Genomic DNA, 18077 nt, shown 5'->3' on the forward strand with positions numbered 1-18077 from the left:
CCTTTATAGGCTTTGATTTAGTGAAATGTGAGGATTCTGGAACGCCAAACTATGGCTACAAGATTCGTGATGAAGGCCATTACACAGATACAGTTGTTTTGTACAGTTGCAATCCAGGCTACACAATGCACGGTAGCAGCACTATTACCTGCCTAAGTGGAGATCGAAGAGTTTGGGACAAGCCTTTGCCGACTTGTACAGGTAATGTTAGATAACACGGTGATCTAAAAGTTTATTGTTAAACACTTCATAGCTCTCTTTATGGATAATGCATTATTACATATTTGATAACGATGCTTTGAAATGGTATATAATCTATCTCAGGTTTCCCCCAACCACCACCATATACATATATTGAAACTAAATATGTGGGCCATCTCTGAGGAAATCTACTACTACTCTCCCTGAAATTCCTTTGGCCTTTCTTGAAATTCCTTTGGTATGCTTTTACCTTGATTTCTGAAGGACATTTGATGCAACCTAGGAATGAATGGACTACAGACTACAAGAAATTTTGACGTCTCTATCAAAACTCTTTCAGTTTTCTTCACATTTCTTACCCAAGGAGAAATCTCCAGATTCACCTCATGTTTTGCCTTGAAGCAAAATTCTGTGGTAATTCTTACTAAAAAGAATGCTCATTCTCTGTGAGGTCTCCATGAATTATTTTGTCCTATCTGGTATTGTCTAAACTGACCCCCTGCAAAATTGGTGGCAAATTTGGGTCCATAGCTAGAAGATTGTAACAACAACAACAACAACAACAACAACAACAACAACAACTTTTATTGCCCTTGTTCCCAAAGATATAAGCCTTTTTGAATGTACAAAAGTATCCCCCCATCTCCCTGTCCCTCACTGAAACACAGGCCAGTTTCTTAACAAACCATCATTTAGCTGTCTTGTGGCAAGGCTAATATTTGTGTATTGTTCTTTGCATAGATTTTTCCTATATCATATTCTACTCATTTTCTGTTCACAAGGTATATAAAACTAGATCACTTGTATGCTTTCTCCATTAATAATGGGATTAATGTGAAATTCAATATCTGAGTTGCTCTTTATCTGAATTGTTTGTTTTCATGAGGTCACACACAAAACCTGGTCTTATTATCCTGCTGAAAACTGGAGATAATGAGCTTTCCAAAGTAATTCAGAAATTACTCAAGCTCTAGAAAGAAAGAAAGAAAGAAAGAAAGAAAGAAAGAAAGAAAGAAAGAAAGACCCACTGGAATGACTGGCAGTTGTTCTGAGCTAGTCCAATATCTTTTCTAGTCTTCGGATCCTTTTCACTATCCCTGTATGAGGAGTGGAAAAATGTTGTGAGGGCAAAATAGGAAGTGGAGACCTACAGCCATTCTCATGAGCCATCTGCGAGGAAGGGGCTTTCGCTTCGCCCATTTCACCCATGCAGTGCCTGTTTTCTGTCCCCATAGGAACTAATGACTCCAGTAGTTTCTGTGCGGTGAGGAAAAAGCTCTCTGTGGGCAAAACTGGAGGTATAGTCAAAAAGTCTTTAAATACGGGTAATCCATTAGAGGACGAGTAACCTGGAGTTTTAGAGGGACGCGGGTGGCGCTGTGGGTTAAACCACAGAGCCTAGGACTTGCTGATCGGAAGGTTGGTGGTTCGAATCCCCGCGACGGGGTGAGCTCCCGTTGCTCGGTCCCTGCTCCTGCCAACCTAGCAGTTCGAAAGCACGTCAAAGTGCAAGTAGATAAATAGGTACCGCTCTGGCGGGAAGGTAACCGGCGTTTCCGTGCGCTGCTTTGGTTCGCCAGAAGCGGCTAGTCATGCTGGCCACATGACCCGGAAGCTGTACGCCGGCTCCCTTGGCCAATAAAGCGAGATGAGCGCCGCAGCCCCAGAGTCGGTCATGACTGCACCTAATGGTCAGGGGTCCCTTTACCTTACCTTTTAACCTGGAACTTTAGGTGCTTGTCTTTCTTTTGAGGTGGGCTTTTGAGGCTGATAGCTAAAACAGACACTGAGAGACATATAGCTGGGTTGAATAAGTGACACTTTTATTTGTATAAACCCTAACCTGCAGAACAAAACTATTGGTATGGGAATTCTTTATGTTTATGGGACTTATGCAGCTATAAGGGCGACCAAACCCCTGCCAGGCCAGAAGCAAGCATATTTGCCTAGCCCTAACTCCAGCCACACCTTGAAGGTAAGTAGGGAGACCTACCCACCCCCTTAGGGGCCTACAAGGTTGAGGAAGCCTGCTCTCACGTTCAGGCCTTAAGCTCTGACAGTCATCCCCAAGGGTCCCTAACATGCTATCCTAACATGCTCTGCTTCCTATACCTTCCTGCAAAAGTGACATGATTAACCTGTTTAAAAGGGGTAACAGTCCAGGAGCCAAATTAACCTAGTCCTAATGGCTGAGTGAACAGACGCCATGGCTAATCGACCTCCTTTCCCAACCCTACAGCATGGAGAAGGTGAAAAAACCCACTTGCCAAACCAGACAACTGAGTCAAAAATTCCCGTGTGGCCCATAAGTGACCACTGTGAGCCAAACTGCAAAAAAGGGAGGGAGGATGCCCTTGTGCAGAGGTTGAGGAGGAGGGGGTGGGCTTAAATAAGCCCCCTGTAGCCACACCTAACATGCTGGTGCATTGCACATCATATGTACACGAACACCAGCATCCAAAATGGTGCCTTTGGCACCAGCTGCAAACTTGCCCCATCACCCAGAGCGGGCTCGGGCGGCGGAACTGAGATTATGGGCACTTGGAGTTCTTTTCCAGGTCTAATGCAGGACAGCTTTGCCAGAGTTCCCACTGACAACAAAAGGTTCTGTTTAAGAGGGTGGGGACAGGCATGTATAATGCATAAATTCATTTCTTTGTCACCACGTGTTCCGCTCAATTCTAATCTTTCCTGCTTTAAGCACATTGTACACATTAAGTGGCATTCTTTGATTCTCTTCCCCCGCCCTTTCTTTCTCTTTTTAATTGAAAGTCTGGTATGATCTGTGTCTGAACAAAGGGAAAGTGGCTGAGTAGATACATTCTTTGCAGAATTCTCTGCCTGGGAAAATATCTTTTCAATCTCATGTAAGAGAACCATCAAACCTAGAAACATGAAACTAATTTGAGTACCCTTACGTGTTTCGTCTGTGCTCTCAGCTGTTTCAAGCTCCTCACTTACACATGACATAAAGATTGTGTCATCTTGACTTGCCAGTTACGAAAACTCTGGATTCTGACTGAGCAAGATGTGAACTAGCTTGTCTTATGTTGCTATCAAAAGGTATATGTGCAACACGTTAAGAAGTGAGAAGAAAAACATTTCCATCAAGGTAAAGAAAAGGTTACTCTTATTTTCCAGCCGTATGGCTACAACCCATGCAAATGCTTTGGGCTATTCGTGGAGTGTGTTTTGCTCATCCATGCGAGAAGCATATTGTCAGGAGGAAGAGTGCTAGATAGCACATATCTGAATGCTAACACTTTAGGTTAATTCCATAGGGCAGTGCTCACAGGGAAGCTCGAATTATAACTTCTTAAAAGTATAACAAGAAAATATTGTTCACGCTACCTGAGCTGGTTCTGGGTTACTCAGATACTGCCTTATCATCAATTGATGTATCTTTGCTTGTAAAAATAAAAAATCCCTTTTGGTTCTCTGAGGCTTAAATCCTAAGATTTTATTTATTTATTTATTTATTTATTTATTTATTTATTGGGGGGGGGGGGGGACAAACCAAAGGTGGTTTTCCCAGTTATTCACTGCCCTGCCAGACAGCTGCCAGCAGTCAGAACTGTGGGTGGAATAATGTCTTTGTACTTCTCCATCCTTCCTCTGGTTTTAAAAAACTAACTATACCACGAAGATCATGGCCACTGGTCCCATCATCTCCTGGCAAATAGAAGGGGAAGAAATAGAGGCAGTGGGAGATTTTACTTTCTTGGGCTCCATGATCACTGTAGATGGTGACAGCAGCCACAAAATTAAAACACGCTTGCTTCTTGGGAGAAAAGCGATGACAAACCTAGACAGCATCTTAAAAAGCAGAGACATCACCTTGCCAGCAAAGGTCCGTATAGTTAAAGCTATGGTTTTCCAAGTAGTAATGGATGGAAGTGAGAGCTGGCCCATAAAGAAGGCTTATCGCCGAAGAATTGATGCTTTTGAATTATGGTGCTGGAGGAGACTCTTGAGAGTCCCATGGACTGCAAGAAGATCAAAAGTATCCATTCTGAAGGAAATCAGCCCTGAGTGCTCACTGGAAGGACAGATCGTGAAGCTGAGGCTCCAATACTTTGGCCACCTCATGAGAAGAGAAGACTCCCTGGAAAAGACCCTGATGTTGGGAAAGATGGAGGGCACAAGGAGAAGGGGATGACAGAGGATGAGATGGTTGGACAGTGTGTTGGATAGTGTTCTCGAAGCTACCAGCATGAGTTTGACCAAACTGCGGGAGGCAGTGGAAGACAGGAGTGCCTGGCGTGCTCTGGTCCATGTGGTCACGAAGAGTCGGACATGACTAAACAACTAAACAGCAACAACAATAAATACCCCATCAGAAACAACGTGGTGGGGATAGATTGGATAGAGTGCTGCTGCTGCCAGGGGACAGGGAAGGCACAAGGTCTACCCTTGTCACACATCGTTTTCAAACTTACAGGCATCATCTGAACCAGGGCTGCAAAAGTTTCTCCTAGAGGCTGCTTACTTGTTCACAAAGTCCGAAGTTTTTATCTCCTGCTCTTTCCTAAAACAGTAATAGCACACAAGCAAACTAAATCTCTTGGGCTCTTTCATACACTTGGCAGCACATATAAAAGTAAATGAACCCTACTTTGAAAGTGTTGCTTACTAGTGTACTACTACTACTACTACCATAACTTAGAAAGAACTTTGATAGAAGTAGAGATGCTTGAAGTATTTTATTTATGTGAGTTGTTACACAAACTGACTTTATTCACACTTCTGGATGAAAGTGTGGATGGTTATTCTTTGGACTTTTCACTTCTTTAGATTTTCCAGTGCAATTCTTGGATTTTAAAGTCCACATTTTTAGATTAAACATGTGTAGGTGTATTTATTGTTTGAGAAAATATGTTCAAAAATGTATTTGTTTTTTACAGATCCCCCCCAACCCCTCCAAAAAAACCACAAAAACTTTCAAAGGATTGCACTGCACCACTTTTGCATTAGAATTCACCTTGTGTGTCCTAGGTGGCTTAATGCAGGGTGGCATTGTGGTCTAAACCACTGAGCCTTTGGGGCTTGCTGATCAGAAGGTCGGCGGTTTGAAACGGGGTGAGCTCCCGTTTCTCTGTCCAAGCTCCTGCCAACCTAGCAGTTTGAAAGCATACCAGTGCAAGTAGATAAATAGGTACTGCTGCAGGGGTAAGGTCAACGGCGTTTCCGTGCATTCTGGTTTCTGTCACAGTGTTCTGTTGTGCCAGAAGTGGTTTAGTCATGCTGGTCAGGGGTCCTTTACCTTTTACCTAATGTTTAATACAAGACCCCATAAAGTTATTCCAACTTCCTTTCTTTATTCTAATTTTTCTTTTCTGGCTCTTGGCCATTCATCATTTCACCAAGCAGCTTGGTATATTACAAGCAATCACGTTCTACTAAAATTAAGAGTTCTAACCTTTCTGTAAAGTAAAGTAGCTCAACTGTGCATGGCACTTCTCTCTGAAAATTGATTGTTTTCGCCTTTTCTTTTCAGCTGAATGTGGTGGACGTATTCACGCTGCTACTTCAGGCCGCATTCTGTCTCCTGGTTATCCAGCTCCATATGACAACAATCTTCATTGTACTTGGATTATAGAAGCAGACCCAGGGAGGACAATTAGGTATGCATGCAGTCTCAGCTATTAAATTTAGTATTATCCAAGTCATAGCACTATAGGTTTTACCATTATATACATACCTCGTTCTTGTTTGATCTTTTAAGGGGCAAATTGCAAGATTAAAAGATGCCTGATTCACTATATTTAACAAATTACTTCCAGAAATCATGGACTGCCATTGGTTATATATGTATTGTAGGACCAAAAGGGAGAACCTTTGATGTGCAAACATACTAGGATGTAAGCCTTACTGAACTCATTGGGACCTACTTGTGAGTGACCATGCTTAGATCTGTGTTTTAAATTTCTTTGTGGGCAGATAAGCCCATCATATCAGAAGTAGCCGTTTATACTATTCTACCTATGCTTGGTCTTTATTTTTGCCATGAAGTGACAAAAGAAATGAGAGCAGAGGATCCAAACCTGTCACCTTTCATGGCATCTTATAGGATCTACTCTACTTATTAGAACTGGATCTAGTTTTAGCAATGAAAGTAACTATATTGGTCTCACTGAGCTCAACTGATCTGCAGAATCACATTGGATGGGTTTCTCAGGAAGTAATTCACAAACCATTAGAGAACTCATTTCCACAGCAAGAAAACTGCCCATTCTTCAGGTGGAGGAAAGATAAATGAGCCTATATAGCAGTGCAGATGCCATCTCTCAGGAATGATAGCATATTAGACTTTTTGTATTGCATTCTAACTGCAGTAGAATGAAAATCCTAATTCATTGTACTTTTAAGTATCATGTTTACTCTCAAATAGTTAATATTCTTACATAAATAGGCTAGAGTTTAGCTGGGGAGGGAAACTGTTTGCTAAAATACTTTCCTTATACATATTCAGAGAAATTCATAATTTTTTCCCCACACAATTTCATTTTCTTCTTCCTAGAATAGAAAGATAACTGTATTCCCCTAATACTAGACCAAAAGACACCCACTCAATCACGAGCAAATTCATTGCTCCATTTGCATTTTAATAGGAATGGCAAATGTGAAATTAATATAGAATGAAATAAGAAATTACAAACAACCATCTGTAGGTAGAAAACAGATTTAATATTTACTTATTAGCAGCCTTCTGAGTCAATATTTATTACAGCAAGTGGAAAAACGGCACTGAACTGTGACCATTTCCAATAAGTGTAGCTCTCTGGGCAGTGTTTTACATCATCACATGTAATGTTTAATGTTTAAAAAATGTGGGTAGTGCTTCACAGTGTGGAAATGGTAACAAAATCTATGAAAGATCATGACATGCTTATCAGCATAGTAGGCGTTGTCATGCTTCAAGTGTATTCAGGTCTCCAAGGTCTGACTTATAATGTAACTGATCAGACATTGAACTTGATATGGGAAAAGGTAATACAACCCACCAATATTCTTGTTTACTTGCAGTTGTGAATGTCTAGTGTTAAGTAACAAGTGAGGCCCTGAACAAAGTGGCGTAATGCAGTGTGCACGTGTTCAGGGTTTCAGCCACTCCACCACATACACACACCAGATTTTCATCTTCCTCCAGTCAATATGTTGTGTCCACTGAACATGTTTGGTCCGCAGCGGTCTGGTTTGAGAGGGTGTTGGTTTGAACACACTGCTGCCCAATCCCAATTCCATTGGGTTCTTGCACAGATTTCTGTGGGCAGCTCTAGGGACATTTAAAAATGGCTTCTTAGCGTGAATGAGGAATGGCCTTCCCAGTCAAGCAGGTGGTTGTCTCATATTTTCATCTATGTGTCTCATCCTTTGTCTTTCTCCATGGGATTCCCTCTCCCACCTCGCCTTCAGTGCCGTCATCTCAGTAGTTTCCAGTTCATTGGCAGTGAGCAGACTTGATCTTCATTGGGATATTTTTGGGCCCTTCACAATTTATTTTATATTATTTTGTGCTGGTTGATTATATGCTCAGAAATAAGACATTCCTTCAGTAGTTCATTTTGAGCTGTGAATGTCCAATGTCAAGTAATGCTTCTGAATTTAAAGGAGGGGTTGTGGCGACAAGGCACATAGAAACGAATTCCTAAATATATGTTGGTTTTCTTTTTCTTCAAATTAATTCAGTCCTTTGAAACACTTTATTTCTGGGTATAAAATCAATTTTGGAATAAAGGAGATTTTTTGGGGGGGAGGGGGAGAGCTAATTGATGCTACGAGCTTGTTTAATCTGGAAGAGAAATGAAACTGATGCAGTGTGCAGCTAATAGTTGTAGCACTGCTGGGGGTGCTACAACAACAATGTATAATGGTAGGTGAGAGGGGAGGCGACAAATTTTGGTGTCACACACGGTGCCAAGGTCTGCCACTGTGTAAGTGTGGTGGCATCCACATCTTGAGGATTGTCAATCAGTTCAGGAAGTGTTCCAAATAAAAGGTCATGTGTTGTGGAGTTTGCATACATGTACCCCAGATATGTCTGCAACTAACCAAAGAAGAATGCTGATAAACCAGGTTTTCTTCCTTTTTTTCTGGACGTAATTTGTAGCTTCATGTTAATTATTATAACCACAATGAAACAAAGAAGATTCACACTTACGTTCATTCAGATTAATGGATTTAATCATGGTTAATTATGTGTTGTTACATGCCTGTCATTCCTTAATCTGCCCTTTTTATTTAGCACCAAAGGTAGTCATGAATGACAAATGTCTCACATTCTTCTTTCATTTGCAGTTTGCATTTTATTGTTTTTGACACTGAGGTGGCTCATGACATACTCAAAGTGTGGGATGGTCCTGTTGAAAGCAGTATTCTACTGAAAGAGTGGAGTGGCTCAGCTCTTCCTGAAGATATTTATAGTACTTTCAACTCCCTGACTTTGCAATTTGACAGTGACTTCTTCATCAGCAAATCAGGATTTTCTATCCAGTTTTCAAGTAGGTGGATTTGTTTAGTCCTTGAGTAAAATCAAGTTTTGGCTTTTCATGTTTTTGTTGCTAATAGCGTGGTCTGGTACGCCATTTTGAAAACAAGTTTCAGTCTGGTAAGAACCCAAAATCTGTTGACTGTATGCTGAATTAGTTGACATCTGCTAAAAATATAAACAAACAGTTCCCCCAAATATTCTACTTTATGCTTCTTGACAAATAGCATATTTCAATTTTGTATTCAAATGACAGGGGTCAAATGACATACAGGGGTGTCTCAGATCAGATTCTGCCTGAAAAACTTTGCTGTGCAAATTACTGCATTTCACACCTGTCAGATGCTGGATGGTGGTTGCTCGTGAGTAACCAGGCAGGACTCCGACCTGTCTTTTACAGGTTTTATTGTGCAAACTATTTACAGTGCAGATACACAAAGTTCATGTCTGTCTGAGTCACTTGCAGAATCTGGGAGTGGCCCCTTCCGGCTTCTCCCCCAACATAAGAACTTAGACACCCCAAATCTCCGCCTCCCCTCCTTGTGTTTCACCCCTCTGCGCAAGCTGGGCGACGGAATTGGCGTGTGTACCTCTTGGCCAGCCAGGTTCAGTGAGGCGTTTGAGCTCTCAGCAGCATCTTCGAGCCCTCTCCTCGCTTGGTTGGTCCCTTCCCTCTCTTCTCCACTAGAGGTGTGGCTTTTCCCCTCACTGGAAGAGGAACTGCTCCTCAGAAGCGTAGGAGGCTCCCTGTATTCCAACGGCATCCCTTCCTCCCTCCCCTGTTCCGTTGACAGTCCCTTGACAACATCGAATAAGGCATTTACTTGAATCATAAACATTTCAATCTTAAAGGGAAGCAAGCTGTGTAGAATAAGAAGCCACTGCTTCCATTCCGTTGTTCCCTGATACATTGAACCATTTCACTGATGACCGCAGCAGCATGGGAGTTGTTTCTGGCAGCGCTCATCCCATGCTACTGTGGCAACATGTGAAAGGCTGGAAATGTGGGTGGGATCTCTCTCTCATTTTTTACCTAGTCAAGAAAGGGAGGGGAAAGGACTCACACAGCTGATCCTGTGCACATGGTTTTGGCCTTTCAAGCATTTCTAGAGCGACACAAAATTAAACCATTAGAAAGTGGCTCTTGAGCTGGTACAGTAATTCGTCTTTATCAGTAGCAGTGCCGGATTTACGTATAAGCTAAACAAGCTATAGCTTAGGGCCCCGCTCTCTTGGGGCCCCCAAAAAAATTTAAAGGGAAAAAAACCCCTGGATGTACATTTGCAAAATATAAGATAAAAAACAAATAAAATAAAACCTACATACAGCAACAGTGTTTTGTGTGGTATGGGCTCCTATGAGTAATGGGCCCCGACTGCTAGCCTGCTCCCTAAAATATCACTGGTTTGCTCATTTCTATATATAGGGTGCCTACATTCTGCCTGTGCAAATGGCTTTAGATACCTATTAGGTCCATAAATTACCATATATTCAACACAAAAAACAGCGACAATTTGTTGTTGACAAAGGACAGGTAGACATATAAAGGGCCCCATTATCTTCAGTAGCTTAGGGCCTCATCAAACCTAAATCCGGCCCTGATCAGTAGCACCAGAATCTCTGCATGACACTGCGATCCATGAATTGTCTGGCGTTGGCATTGCTGCACATACTGGCATCATATTCAGCCAAAATAGACTTGCTAATTAAAAACAATGCCAGTCTTGTCCAGTATGGGGAAAGAAAAATGTTTGGGTTGGGTCAACAATTGCTAGGGGAAATGCAGCTTGGACCTTCTTATCCCCCCAGCTTTGCTGTTTAAATTGTTCCTTTGCCTAGCAACTGTGCATTTTAGCAAAGGATCTATTGGCAAAGGATTCTTGAGTGATCTGCTGGTGGTGGTAGTGGGGTGTGTGTGTGTGTGTGTGTGTGTGTGTAGACATGTCCAATCAGAACTTGATTGCATTTTGAACTGCAGAATTATCAGAGCTCTGGCAAGCTTTTCATAGGATCCCTTGGGAGTTTTGAAGTAAAAATAGTCACTTTTTTGAGAGGTAATGCTTATTTATATGTTACCATAGTGGCATAATTGAGGACTGGATGTCATTGGCTCCGACCACATGGTTTGGTCATCTGTACCAAAGCAGTGTGGAAAAAATTCATGACATTGTTCTTCCCATACAGCTACAGTAACACAAAATGGCTCTTAATTTTGCCCTTATGAGTAATCTTCATGGCTTACAGCTTGGTTGCAGATGTTTACCATTTTTCAAAGATTAATTTTTATGTGCATAAATTTATGCTACAGATTTCTATACATAAGTTTCCAACACACACACACCCCTGCTTTAATAAGTATGCTGATGTAGATGATTAATTGGATGAATGCAAATGTATTTTGCTCGCAAAATGTTTGGACCCCATCAAAAGTCCATTGTCTCACCAGCTCAGCACAGCATGTAAAACACCACGAGGACATGAACTGACTGGTGTGATTATGTTAATTGTAATCAGCCTAACACTTTTCATTAAAACTTAATTACCATTTAATCATGCATAAAAGGATAGAAAATGGAGTTCAGTGTGCATCCCTGACCTTTACTTTGCAGGGTTAAATATATTTAAACTAGTTATTAGAAACTGGGGTTCCTAACTAAACATCTCAGAGAAGTACTGGTATGTGTAAGAAGGTAGAGAATGAAATGCCTGTTAACTGAATAACCCATTTCCTTTAGCCACAGTAGACCTCTGACCTTAAGAGTATCCAAGATCAGATTAATTAATTAGCAGACTTAGAGTTTGCTGACCTCTGCATCCCTGTTTATTTATTATATTATTTGCTGCCCTTCATCACCACTCATGTTGGGGCAGATGACAACAATAAATAATACAATAAGATGTTAGATACAGTTAAAACTGTCAAAATAATCAAGCATAATACAACAAAATGCAAAACAAAACACTTACCCTACTTCCCAACATTTCTAACAAAGTAGATTATTTGCTGATGATGGCATTTATGACAATCAGCAAAAGAAAAGAAAAGAAATATTAGCATCAGACTGCTAAAGATGTTTTTCAGTCATTTATGCTATCTACAATTATGCCATATAGCATCTTAATTATACCAAGGCATTTGATACTCATAGACGCAAACAGTTAATCAGAGTGGTTTAGGAAACAGTAGGTGAATGTATGGTTCCTTCTCTGTTTCCATTTACCTTGCTCCTGGGTTGAAATGAAACATCAGATCTTGAGTAATTGTGGAGTGGGAGGAACATACTCAGAAATCATAATTGTTTATTACAGTTCAGTAAAGGTAAGAAATTAGGTTCAGTTTGCCTTTGATGTGAACTGACCTAATTCACACTTTTCCAAACAATACGTAAACTGAACACCTCTTAAAATTTGTGCTTCTCTGAATTTTACAGTGCAGTTCTCTAACCAAATAACATGTACAAAACAACATAAAAATGCATTACATTAGGTCAAACTGCTTGCAAAAATGTATACTTTAGGATAAATGCAGACTCAAATGCTGACAAATTTTCATGAGTATTTTTTTAAAAAGTGCTTTCAAATTGAGGCAGAAGTGCAGAGAAATTAACCTAAGATTGGAAAATTGGGAACCTGAGAGGAACCAAAATTGTCAGATATGTCTACCCCTAGTTATTTCTTTTTGCGAAGCAGGCTTTATTGATTAGTACAATACAATTGTTCTTGAAGTTCACACATCTAGAGAATTACAATAGATCTGCAGTTATATTGATTAAGCACACATGGTACATAGGAGGGACAAAGCAGGTGATTTCTGCTCATGCAGTGGGATTTCCCCTTCCTCTCTCCCCCCTTTAGCCCCTCAACAATCCCTCAAGCTCTCTCTGGAAATAGATTTTGAGGGCATGGGGAAAGGCTTCAGGAGGAGGAGGAGAGGAGTGGAGTGGAAGCCTGTTCTGTTCAAGCACCCCACCATTAGATATAACCCATAGTTTACTGATGGGAAAGATGCCAGGCCATAGGAACAGCCTCTCTCCCCTGTGTTCTGAGGAGTCTAGTTTAGAAAATTAATGCTTGACCGTAATTTTCTTAGCGATTGTGAGAGTTGCACCATGTTATTGAAATGAACAAACAATTCATTCTTCTTCTGCCTACTTCAGTGGAAAGGAAGTGGTGGCGGAAGGAGCGGGGAGCTAGCAGGAAAGGGAAATTATATTAAATTTAAAAAAATAACCTCAAACAATCAATTATTTTATTCGCATGCTGCCTTTACAAAGTTAAAACCATGTTCAAGGCAGCTCACAACATATAAAAAATATACATAACAGCAAACATAACAGAAGTAAGGTAAGGTAAAGGGACCCCTGACCATTAGGTCCGGTCGTGGCCGACTCTGGGGTTGTGGCGCTCATCTCGCTTTATTGGACGAGGGAGCTGGCGTACAGCTTCTGGGTCATGTGGCCAGCATGACTAAGCCGCTTCTGGCAAACCAGAGCAGCACATGGAAACGCCGTTTACCTTCCCGCTGGAGTGTTACCTATTTATCTACTTGTACTTTGACGTGCTTTTGAACTGCTAGGTTGGCAGGAGTGGGGACCAAGCAACGGGAGCTCACCCCGTCGTGGGGATTCGAACCACTGACCTTCTGATAGGCAAGTCCTAGGCTCTGTGGTTTAACCCACAGCGCCACCCGCGTCCTATAACAGAAGTAGTCACAGACAATAAACAAACCATCAAAAAGTACACAACCAAATTGATCAAATTTCCACATTTATAATAGGGTACAAAATAAAAATTTAGAAAAATAACAGCAACAACCTAATCCCTGCAACAAAACCCCCTCGGCCCACGATTCTGTTCAGCAGCCTCAGCTTTTGTAGCTGGAGTCAGTCAGGGACCTGCCATCCCTGGCCAGGTGGGAAAAGACCTGCAAGGCAAGGAGGGACTCACAGCAGTGATGTTCCAATACTTAAAAAGAAATGAAAGCAAACTTCTCCATTTCTTTTGGAACATCTTAAAGTTGACTCATATACTATTTTTCTTTACGCTGTAGCATAAATGTTTTGCCCTCCCCTCTCCTTCCTCAGATGCATAAGTTTCTTCTTCAAAGTGTTACTTTTAAATAAATTGTCACTGCACAGATTTCTCCACCTACTTCTCACCCTGCACACCCACTAAATCTGTCTTGGAGTTTCCCCAATCTTCTGCAGCAGATTTAGGGAATTAGGCAGGGTGTGCCTGGAGAGAAGAGAGGTGTAAAAAAAACAAAAACCCAGTTGAGCAAGCAGAAATCCTTGCATTGTTAGGTCTCATTAATGGAATACTTCCATGAGACCTTACGTCTGCCTATCAGTTATTGTGATTTCCTCCTGTACTTTCGTTTTTGTGAGGGTAGAGCTGAGATAGAGTAAAGCAGAACGGAGCAACAGTATTCAGTATGCATGTTCCTACATTCCCATCCTTAACTACACAAACAATTATGGGTCCTATTTGTAAGAGAGATCTGATATGGAAATATTATAAAACATCCCCTGTATAGGTAAAAGAAAACAGAAGGAAGCATGAAAAATCAGAGAGATGCAAAACTTGTCTGAAGTATCAATGGGAAACTTGGTCTAAAATGACCTGTTTTCTTGATGATTTAAATCTGCTTTATTTCAGTTAACCCTCCCTGGTGTTAAAGTGGTTAGCTGTTGGCTTAGATGGATTGCCTTTGTTGGCTGAGCACTAAACGCTTGATACGCCTAAACCGTTCTAGAAAGAATCAGAACCAAGCTGGAGCAGTCCCATGAATTGTGTTAGGTCCGTGGAGTTGGCAGCAGTTAATGAGCTGTACTATTGAAGGCTGCAGGCAAGTCTTAACACAATCAGTCGTGTGAAACTGCTCCTAACAGCCTTGGTGGGAGGTTAGTCAACCAGGACTACTGTCAGTGCAACTGCCAGGCCAGAAGATTGATGATGTCCTTGTGTGCTGTGCCTAGAGCTGGAGACCAACCACTCAGTCAGTAATCACCCACTACCAGGATCCCTCCAGCCTCCGGGGAAGTATCATTAGCATGGTAGGATAACTGTTTATCCCCACCCCACCCCAAGAATCCTCAGAACAATGTTTTTTCGCCCTCGTCCTTCATTCTCCCTGACAGCAAGGAGTTATTATCCTGGAAGTGAGGTGTATCTAGATCTCAGTCGTCAACCTCCCTATTCCTATTAGCTTTTCCAAGTCTGCCATCTTGACCTAATGGGGGAAAATACTTGTTCCCAGAGAACCTGGAGCTTATTGCACATCAGAAATCTGTTCAACAGGTAGATAGCTGTACATGTGACAGACAGTGTGAAACGCAGGGGAGTCTCCACATCCCTACTGGAATTCTACCTGCACCATTGTTTTGGATTGATTGAGTTTACTTGTATACAGTATGCTGCTTTTCCACAATGAGCTGGGCCCAAAGCAGCTTACAGCAAACATTCAATACATCGAAATACAGGGCACTGGAAATGCAAATATACAAAATGCAGAACATGTCAGTAAATGCTGTAGTTTAATTTACTTAATTGGGGGTTTGAGGTTTTCTTTAGATCATGGAAACGAGGGGCAGAGTGGTATGCCCTGACCTCCTTGTCCTGCTGCTGAACTTGCATATCTGCTTAACACACCTTGTCCGTTGGTGCTCTCTGTAGCTCCCCACACTAGGTTGCTCCTAATTTATATCCCTGGCTAGTTCCTTTCAGTCTAGATAATCAGTACTCTCCAGGAATGCCTGCAACTGCTGTGCCATGACTTTCTCCAGTACCTTACCTAAAAAAAGGTATGGACTACTGACCAGGAGTTGCTGTGAATCCATTAATCCAGGGTGGGCTTCTAGAAGAATAGCAACACTACTTCCTCTGAGGACAGCAGGTGCTTCCCACTCATGTAGAGACACAATAACTACATTATGAACCCAGCCAGTCTGCTCTCTGCTTCCCATTCTCTATTTTTATGTTTTCAGTTGTATCTGTGTCTGTTAATATAAATGCAATCAATAAATACTCGCTACCTCAGATCAAGAGCCCAATGGCTTACTTAGTATATCTTTGGTTAGCACCTATATGCCAAAATACTCTTATGGATTTGTAGATTCCCTGCTTTCTCCAGGTTTCTGGGTGCCCTGCCTCCCCCTAGATTCCTGGGTGTTGGGTTTTAAATCAGTGTTTAGAGAAGGAAGGTAACAGACATTGAAATTAACAGTGTAAAAATACAGAGAAGACCAGGTCATTTAGAGCAATTGACACTACAAATGCTGTCCTTCCCCTGGCCCTGAGTAGTGGGCAGGGACAAAATAGTAGGGAGGGGGAGGTTGCCAGGGTTACAGGGGGTGTGATGTCACCCTATGGATATAGTGTCTTTTTGCAGGAGCTTTTTGGAAAGAGCACAAAGGAAGTGGAAGACCAGGGACATGGGCTGGTTACCACTCTGGACTCAATCTTGCTGAAGCAATGGGAGAAGCAACAGCAGACACTCATAGGGTATAAGGTTCTGCACTTCTTCCATTATGGCTTGGGTGTGCACATGTGTAAATAAAACTATATATCTTAAAGACACTACAGTCTCCACTATGTCTCATTCCAAACACGAACCCTGGTTAAGTTCCAAGACCCCTGGAATCCTGCACCGCTCGGCAGAGATTGGGATGGCCCATAACCACACATCACTTAATAGTCATCAGAAGAGAAGTGCTACACCTGCTCAAGAGTCTGTAATGGCCCAGATCTTATAATGGCAACATTATCACCAGGCACTATAATGTGAAGCTTGATAAGAAGAGTAGGCAGAAGTGTGCAGCCCACCTGGGGGAATGGGGCTTCAGATGATAATGATCATATCAGCTAACCAACTGGTCAGAAAGAGAGCCATGTTCCTACTTAAAGACATTCATTAAGGGACATGGAAGCTGAGCGAAAAGGGTAAACAAAGCAAATTAACAAATTCTTTTGATTGGATTAGCAATTTGGGAGCCAGCCACTGCTGTCGCTGAGTATGTCGCTGCCTCTCCTCGCTCCTCTAGGATGATCTTAAGCATCACTGGCTGCACATTGAGCACATTTGTCAGTTTCAAGAGCCACAGGACATAGTCTGGCAAAAAGACTGTTTCAGCAGCAGCATCTGTCTCTGCGTCTGCCTTGTTGGATTCCCGCTGACTGCTTGACGAGATGTAGGGACGTGGATCATGACTGTGGCAGGCTATGCTGTGTGCTCTTGCCAGGCCGCTGTGAGATATTTTCAAAATGATTTTTTCTGTGAATGGCATTTGTTTTGAATGAAAGTAATATTAGTATTCCCTCTTGAGTAGCCTCATTTGTATTAGCATTTCAGTTGTGGCAGGATGGGAGGAAAAGCCTCCCTTTCCAAGGTCTCTGTGAACTAAAGTACAAATTACATGTAATCTGTTACTCTCTATGGTTTCAGACATGGGGTTTCCCCAAGAGATGCCCCGGATTTGACCAGGCGTTTTTGTATGCAAAGGAAGTGCTCTGCCACTTTTGTTGTGTTAACACCTGAAAGTTTAGCATTAACTCTCACTCTGATGACTGAACATGGCAACTGCCCTAATACTATAGGATAATAGATTCAGGTAGGTAGCCGTGTTGGTCTGACGCACCTTAGAGACCAACTAAGTTTGATCTGGGTGTAAGCTTTCGTGTGTATGCACACTTCTTCAGATACCGTATATGCCATTACTGTAGGATAATGGGGGACGCGGGTGGCACTGTGGGTTAAACCACAGAGCCTAGGACTTGCCAATCAGAAGGTCGGCGGTTCGAATCCCCGCAACGGGGTGAGCTCCCGTTGTTCGGTCCCAGCTCCTGTCAACCTAGCAGTTCGAAAGCACCTCACAGTGCAAGTAGATAAATAGGGACCGCTCTCCGGCGGGAAGGTAAACGGCGTTTCTGTGTGCTGCACTGGTTCGCCAGGAGCAGCTTAGTCACGCTGGCCACGTAACCCGGAAGCTGTCTGCGGACAAGTGCCAGCTCCCGCCTCTTGAGCGAGATGAGCGCGCAACCCTATAGTCGGTCACAACTGGAGCTGATGGTCAGGGGTACCTTTACCTTTATAGGATAATGGCAATCATGGAGGAATATGTTGGTGAGTTTGTAATGAACTGTGAAATGCCTACAGTAGGTACTTAATACCCTACAATCTGAACAGAGAAGTAAGAAATCACTCATTACATTTAAGGATATTCTTACGAGTTAGTGGGGGAAGAGGACCCCCCCCCCCAAGATTGCTGGGAATATGATATTAAAGAGTCCCTGTTCTAGTCTTCCTGCTACCTTTTTATTCATAGCCCAGTTCTTCTCTGCAGTATCACCACTATTTTAGCCAGCTGGGGAAATTTTGACCCATTTCCCC

The 18077-nt window shown here is 42.2% G+C and overlaps 1 protein-coding gene across 4 annotated transcripts in view; it reads left to right on the top strand.

The window, feature by feature from the left end:
* The window catches only part of CSMD1 (CUB and Sushi multiple domains 1), a 940367-nt gene that overhangs the window by 769792 nt on the left and 152498 nt on the right, over positions 1–18077 (top strand). For all 4 annotated transcript variants that reach the window (XM_080998891.1, XM_080998892.1, XM_080998893.1 and 1 more), the window contains 3 exons: positions 10–201; positions 5699–5825; positions 8500–8702. In XM_080998891.1, coding sequence (XP_080855017.1) covers positions 10–201; positions 5699–5825; positions 8500–8702 — 522 coding nt within the window. The remainder of the gene's footprint in view (positions 1–9; positions 202–5698; positions 5826–8499; positions 8703–18077) is intronic.

Source organism: Podarcis pityusensis (genome assembly GCF_964106645.2).
Source record: "Podarcis pityusensis genome assembly, chromosome: 3".
Lineage (NCBI taxonomy): Eukaryota > Metazoa > Chordata > Lepidosauria > Squamata > Lacertidae > Podarcis > Podarcis pityusensis.